Raw genomic sequence first — 7500 nt, 5'->3', positions numbered from 1 at the left:
TAAATTTCTTTTTTTTTTTTTTTTTTAATCCTTTAGAGAAAACAATTGTTTCGACTTAAAAAAGATTTAGAAGCTTTATATGATGAAAAAGTAGAGGGTATTATTGTTTGATCCAGGGCAAGATGGCATGAGCACGGTGAAAAAAATAGTAAATATTTCTTAAATTTAGAAAAGCGTAATAATGTTAAGAAGCATATTCGGAAACTTCATGTCAGCGGCTCCATCTCCGCCGACCCCTTTGAAATTTTGAATGCTGAGAAGCTTTTTTACAGCAAGCTTTATACCAAACAAATAGCGGTAAACCGACCTAGTGGTGAAACGAATTCTTTTCTCACAAATCCGAATATACTAAGACTTTCTGAGGAATTGAGTACAGCTTGTGAAGGAGAAATAACTTTTCAGGAATGTGAGAACATATTAGGTTCCTTTCAAGTGGGCAGAACGCCCGGAAATGACGGAATTCCAATAGAATTTTATAAGACATTTTGGCCATTGTTAGGTAAATTTATGGTCAGTGTATGGTTGCTTCATTTATTGAAGCTTTTGATAAAAAGGAAATGTCGCCTTCACAAAAACAAGAAGGGGAAATGGGATTTCTTCATCCTTTTCTTTTTAAGATCCACTTTTTAAGAAGACCGTCTAACCAGATGCATGCACTTCTTTTAATTTCAGGCTAAAAACTGCACCTATCCTTTCCACCCGTTCCACGGTGAACGTCATAGTGCTAAGCCGAAAGAAAGATTATCCATTGATCTGGCAAGCGAAGGAGTTCCTGAACAGGCCAATGAAATTGTTATTCGCACCACCATTGAAGTTGGACCGTCCCCTAAATTTTGTTGGATCTTAATACTACTGTTTTACAGAACTGTTAAGCTGATGGTAAGCACCGTCAGTTCTAGCGGTGGGAATAAAAGAAAGGTCCGTTGTAAACGCGCTCGTAAAGCGTGCCGTTGCCATTCAGAAACTATTTCACTTCCTGTAGCATGCAATGGCGAAAGAGTTGTGCGAGCCGAGGTGAAAGGTCGTTTTCTTCCTTTCGCTAAGGCATCTCTTCAACTTGTGGGCTATTATTGTAATGCAGCTTTAATAGAAGCTGGCCAGGAAATCCCACGCAACGACGGTATCGAACTTCTTGAATTGTAAAAGGATAATTTCCAAAAGCAGAAAAGGATCATCATCTTGAAGATGAAGTGCACTCGCTCCTCGGGATAACTTGAAAACTAAAAGATCCGCGGTGAACTGTTTGCAATTTGTAGCTTGTTAGATGTCTGTGCTCTCATTGTTACAACTTATAAGACTGCAAAACAAAGCAAATAGAATCATTAATGACGTTCCTTTACAAGATCATATCACTCCACATTATGTAACTAAACCTTGGTTTATTGAAATTTCTTGACATTGTTAAAGTGCGGTGTACATATGTTTAGTATTATATGATCATCTCTGTGATGATAAGCCTTGTAATTTTTCGATATCTCTCGTTTCTGAACATAGTTATTGCTGCTTGTAACGCATCTTCTTAATAGTTCTTCAGTTTTTCACCCTGTTGCTATAATGTTATACAGCATTGTGAACTCCCACATGACTGCAATGCCTTCAGCAAAAATCAGAATTGTCAGATTGCTTTGTCATTCACTGAGGCAAATGAGCATCGGGAACAAACACATCCAAACTAAGATGTGGAAGCGTGCCTAGAAAGCCATGGATTTAGTGTTGAAAAGTTAACATCCTTATTATCAATTCTATGAACTCGTTTTTGGGTGTGGAAAGAATTCTTGGAAATTAATTATTTCCATGAATAATAATAATAATAATAATAATAATAATAATGATAATGTTGATACGTAAGGTAAAAAGGGAGACTCGTAGGTCATTGACTTCAGCAGTGGTTTGCTTTTGTGTGGGTCATCATTGCTGTTTGGAATGTGTTTCACTTTTGTTTTACTTAACTCTTCTCTGGTAGATACTGCTCCTGAAAATTATCAAATTAAATGAATGTTACTGTAGTCTGCAGGATTTGTCATTTAGCAAGGGATGATATTTTTTTCACTTGAGCTGGAATGAAAGTAGTAATTTTAGTTGAGCAGGATGTGTACACTGTATGCCACAGATGCCATACATAATTTTGCGAAAGAAAAGAAGTTATTTTGGAGAATATTTTTTTTTCCAAATTGTTGTTATGAGGAACAGCACATCCTGAGACCCTGAATGACCCTTTTTTCAAATTACATTCTGTAAAATCGTAGTGTTAAGGACGTTCGCGCCCAAAATGTTCCCATGTACAGATTTTTTTAAACTTGCCACGCAGAAAGGTAATGATCTACTCTTGCCAAAAAGGCAAAAAATTGGGGGGTCACCGCGCTTGTTTTCGAGATCATGAAGTGCACTTTTAGAAGATTGCATTATTTTAAGACGATCTTAGTTTACAACTGTCAGCAATAAAAAAAAGCAACATAGATCAGGTGAACGTACTCAATTCAACATAACTAACATAACTAAATAAACTTTTGGAGCTGATTTCTTTTTCTTTGGTGAAACAGACCTTGAAAAAAGATACACATTAGTCTAAGAAAGAAAACTTCGGTCGCAAGAGAGGATAAAAGGCGAAATATTTGTAACTTCTCATGTACAGATTTTTTTTCTTTTTTGTTAAAATGGACAAAATCAGGAAAGGAAGTGATCTACGGGAAGAAAAGTGGGGGTCACCGAGCATTCAAGAGAGTAAAACCTCTGCGAAATTCTCAAAACGATTGTCTATTCGCACTGTCACGTCATTGCGTGACATTTCCCAGAAGACCTGGGTCCACAGCTATCCCATGATGCCACACGCTTTCACGTTCCCTTTTTGTTAAAAATGTTTGCGCCTTTAGCATCGTGTTTACCTTCGTGGTCTGCGATGCATGACGTGTGTGTGACATGCGCAAAAAAATGCGCAGTAGCAATGGGCGCGAACGTCCTTAAGTGGGTTCTGTCTCCCGAGTTCTACGAGTACATATGCTGTCAATATCAACATGTTTTAATTCCTTAACTGATTAGAGTGTAGAGCGGTTTTCAATTGAGTGTTGTAAAACCAAAACACAAGTAATTACTTTGGCCAATCAAAAAGGACGGAGACAATCCGGCAAACCAATCAAAACTCGAAGTAATTACACGTAGCCGACACAAAGGGCGGGAAAATGTGTACGCGTGAGCCACGATTGGTTTTGGTTTCACTTCTGATTGATTGAAAAAGTGGCGCGAGAACTTTGAACCAATCACTGAGTGAAGTAATCATAAACCAAAGTAATTATCTAATTATTTTCGACACCCAATTGAAAAGCGCTCTAATGTGAAGTGCTTGTTTTGATATGTTTCCAAAGTCCCTGCAGGGTTGTCACGGTCAGGGAAAAATCAGAGAAAAACAAAAATTTTTCAAGGACAGGGAAAAGTTAGGGAATTTTGTAAAAAGGCAGGGAAAATCTTAAAATATTGTCAAAGTCAGTGGAAAGTCAAGGAATTTTATTTTATAAAACAGTTCACAAGATTTTGCTCACAAATGATCCATTGAAAAGCGCAACGAAATAGCGACCGAATGTTCACAGGCGACCGGGACGATATATCGAAACACCACCCAGACCACGATCGCTTGGATAGAACTGAGCCCTATCCTGACGATCGAGGTCGTCTCATTCGCCCGGGTCGTTAGCGATCGTCAGGGTAGTGTTTCCATATAATCGTCAATATCGCCTCTGAACATTAGTTGAAACGACTAGGGCGATCAGGACGATCCGTACGATCATATGGAAACCAGGCTTTAAGTACTTACATCATGGTTGGAGACCGCAACGAACTCAGGGGTGTCTCAAAAACTAAGAGTTTTGAAGCAAGCAACAATGGACAATCTTCCTGTAAATGTAAGTTGAATCAGTGGCTTGATCTGATCGGCGTAATTACAAGTTGAGAAGCCAAATATTTTGAGCAAGAGCCGATACAACGTAGATTTGATTTTAGTGGTGTACTATATTTCGGCTGGCCAAACCAGCCTTCTTCAGGTCTAATGAGAGTTTGCATTGGATTGCTTTTACATACATATATATTAGTAAATGGATGTTGACGTAATACTAAAAGAAATGTAATAAAATATGGTAGTTACAACAAATTTGAATTCAAATACTAAGAGTAACGGAAAAATAACGGAAGTGACTGTAAATAATAAACTGAAATCTAATACGTTTCGTCGCGGATATTAAGACCGTTGGCCGGGTTCTGTTGCCCTGTCTTTTCAAACTAAAAAAGTTGTCTATTCTCATCCGTCTCCTTCATGAACACCTGTTGCTGAGTATGGGCACCAACAGTCTCGATCTGTCGACTAACATAAACCGAATAGAAAACGAGGGTGGGTAGGGTGGGGGAAAAGCCACAGAAACGAGACCGCGAGAAGGATAGGCGTAAAAAGGAAATGAAAGAGAACAAATGACATGTTAAATCTAAACTGCCAAGCAGCATCGAGAGGATAGCGTCATTCCTTTGTTTACTCCCCCTTTTATACGTGCGAGGTGAGACCGCTGAGAATAGTTGTCTATTCTCATCCGTCTCCCTCACACCTATTGCTGAGTATGGGCATCAACAGTCTCGTGTCGAAAACAACCCTAAAATACTACAGAGGAGACCACAAAATCCACGCAAAAAAAGGCCCATCCTCAAAACGAGAACCCCAAACTAAAAACCCCATCCTAACAAAACAGAAATTAGGAACGAGGAAAGGCAGAAACGAAGTCCCGAAAAAACTTGTCCATTGATCCATATGACGATGGAGTTCACCCGCTCTAAAGGAACTTGGGTCACGGAAAGCCAAAAGAGAAACGTCCGCAAAAGCTTCTCCTGCGATAACTGAGGAAACGAATTCTTGAGTAATATGGAAGTCAGTGAGGGGTGATCTCTGATAATTTACCATACGCGGACAGTTAACAGAAACTTTGGGAGGATCAAAATTAGGATCGAGTCTTCTCCCAGTCATGAAAAGGCACCTGGAAAAACTAAAACAGACGAAACGGTGCGTCAGGCTGAGGGAATGGCAAACTCAGCCCCGGTAATCCGAGACCCGGTAATCCGAGAGGGAACATAAATTTCCCTTAGAGAATGCCACCCGAGGGAAGACGAAAACGGGAATGAGACAAATCATAGACAGTATAAAATATATAAAATAAAACATCGGTAAAAGTGGAGACTAAAAGGAAAAAAAAAAGGTAAATAGGTGCAATCCTGAGATAAGAAACAAAGAGACATGCAGACAAGGATAAACAAGGCACAATTCGCCTAAAGGAAAAAAACTTTATTGCATAAGATGATACAACAAAACTGTGTTGAAGGACGGGGAGGCCGCGGCTGAGGCGGGACAGAAGAGGAAGGCTGACGAGAAGGAGCACGTTTCCAACACTGGGGAGACTGTCTTATGTCCTGGTTCACCGCATCTGTAACAAATAACACGCGGAGGTGGTCGCTGATAGGGGTGAAAAAACAATTGCTGATACGGCAATCTTCCCCTACGCGTCTGTGTGCGATATGGGATGGACCACTGGAAGGGCTTATCAATCTTGTAGACCGTTTCGATAACACGGGAAATATCCTTGTCGGCCGACAAGGCGAGGAAATACGCCTTGAATTGCTCAGCTGGGACGTGAAGCTTCTCTATCAATGGCCTTGGGGTCACTGGAGGAGTTTGCAACAGAAGCCAAATCTTCAGCATAATGAAGAGCTTCGTATTTGTCGAAGTCCTCGACTCTTATGCCACCGTAATATGATATTCTCTGTATCAATGACTCGACGGCGGTGCCTTGTGCACTCTCGAGAGCTTTAATACGCTGTTGCAAAAACCTAAAAAGGAGTAAGCCGCGCTAATACAAAGCAAAAGGAGAAAACGCAAGATGAAAAGGAACGAAAAGCCAACAAACGTATTTTGAATAAGACAGGCAAAATAAACTGGTCCAGCGGAATTGATGGAGCAGGCACAGAGCGGTAAATATGCAAATGAATAAACAAGCCAAACAAATGAAGGCGCAAACGACTGATAAGACAAAGTAGGCGGAGCAAAAAGTAAAAAGGGCAAAAATAAGAACACAATTTAATGTAACAACTCTGACTAGGATTGCAAGCCAGGAAAACGATTACGATCGAGAGGCAGGCTTGCAAAAGCAGGACTACAAGCTCGCGAACGATACTGCAGGGCCGGCAGAAATTAAAATCTAGGACAAAACAGTAGCTAGAAGGCATAGCGTACAACCTGTGACATAAAAAAATGTAAATGGCACGAAAAAAGCCGGGCAGCAAAGCTAACAAATGAGAAACCGACTGCATAACCCAAATAAAGGGCAAGGTGAAAAACATGACGGATAAGTTGAAAATAAAAAAATGACACAGGGAAAAACGAAAGGAGTAGCAAAAAAAATGCAAATTTAGAAAATAGATTAATGAAGCCCAAGTAAGGCGAATGGCATATGAAAACAAGAATAAAGTGACAAAAACTAAAAAGGTAAACAAAATCAAAACAAAATAGCGCGCAAGCCCAAAAACGCTGACGTAGCCGATGAATAGGGAGCTTACGAATCGACGACGTTTGCACGACGACGCCGTTAGATTGCGTGACATGACCTCTGCGCATGCCTATATGGGCCCTCGCCAGAGTCGCGCCAAAGTCGACGACGTTGGTGAGCGCGATTTGCCGGCGTCTCGAAAATAACAGGACGTAAGGTTAGTTGTTAAAGTTTTATTAATGTTTCTCTCGATGCTTCAGGTTTTTTTTCCAAATAAATCATTGATCAAGTATCAATCAAGTTCTTGGCACATGTTTTTGATTTTTTTCTGTTTTCATTCAACTGATTCAAGTGAGCACCTTCTGAAGGTACATGCATAAGGCAGGTACCGAAGCTACAACTAAACCATTGTAAGTGGTTATCTCATCAGGCAGCTGCAGCTGTTCAGCAAGTTTATAAATGTCATCCCGGTAGAAACGAAAGTCGGCCTTGCACTCGTCGTTTGTTTTCTCGTCCAAATCAAACCTTTCATAGTTCCAGTACGGAAACTCTGGGTTTGTTGACTTGTGGAAATCATATAAAAGCACAAATTCTTGTTCGTTTATGAAGCTTTTTTGATAAGCGTATGCAATACAAGCTCTCGTTTCTCTGAAGTTAGGCATTTTGGTTCGAATAACGTACCTTGTGAAAAGAAGAAAACAAACTTCAGAAACGGCGGGAAAATTTGCCACCCGCGAACAAACGTCGTCGTCTTTGCTGAATCGTAAATTCAAATTTCTACAGGACGACGACGCCGGACTATGACCTGACTCAACGGCGCCGTCGTGCGAAAGTCGTCGATTCGTAAGATCTCTATTGGCGAAGAATGTCAACAGCAAACCAAACGACATGCGAAAAAAGAATTAACCGCAAAGCCCACATTAAAGGAGGGCAGACGTTTAGAAGCAGGGCGAATAGCAAACCAAAGGAAATTTTAGCCCGCAAGGCCCAC

The 7500-nt window shown here is 40.4% G+C and overlaps 1 protein-coding gene across 3 annotated transcripts in view; it reads left to right on the top strand.

Moving 5' to 3' along the window:
- Positions 1–2152, top strand: part of LOC138060717 (interferon-induced very large GTPase 1-like) — a 24736-nt gene extending 22584 nt beyond the window's left edge. For 2 of the 3 annotated variants that reach the window (XM_068906576.1, XM_068906575.1), the window contains exon 5: positions 673–1143. In XM_068906576.1, coding sequence (XP_068762677.1) covers positions 673–1143 — 471 coding nt within the window. Of the gene's footprint in view, positions 1–672 lie in introns of all 3 variants that reach the window. The other variant, XM_068906574.1, reaches the window with a different exon arrangement.
- The last annotated feature ends 5348 nt before the right edge of the window (positions 2153–7500 follow it).

The sequence above is a fragment of the Montipora capricornis genome, chromosome 8 (genome assembly GCF_036669925.1).
Source record: "Montipora capricornis isolate CH-2021 chromosome 8, ASM3666992v2, whole genome shotgun sequence".
Classification (NCBI taxonomy): domain Eukaryota; kingdom Metazoa; phylum Cnidaria; class Anthozoa; order Scleractinia; family Acroporidae; genus Montipora; species Montipora capricornis.
The sequence above is the reverse complement of the archived record's forward strand: the minus strand, read 5'-3'. Positions and strand labels throughout refer to the sequence as shown.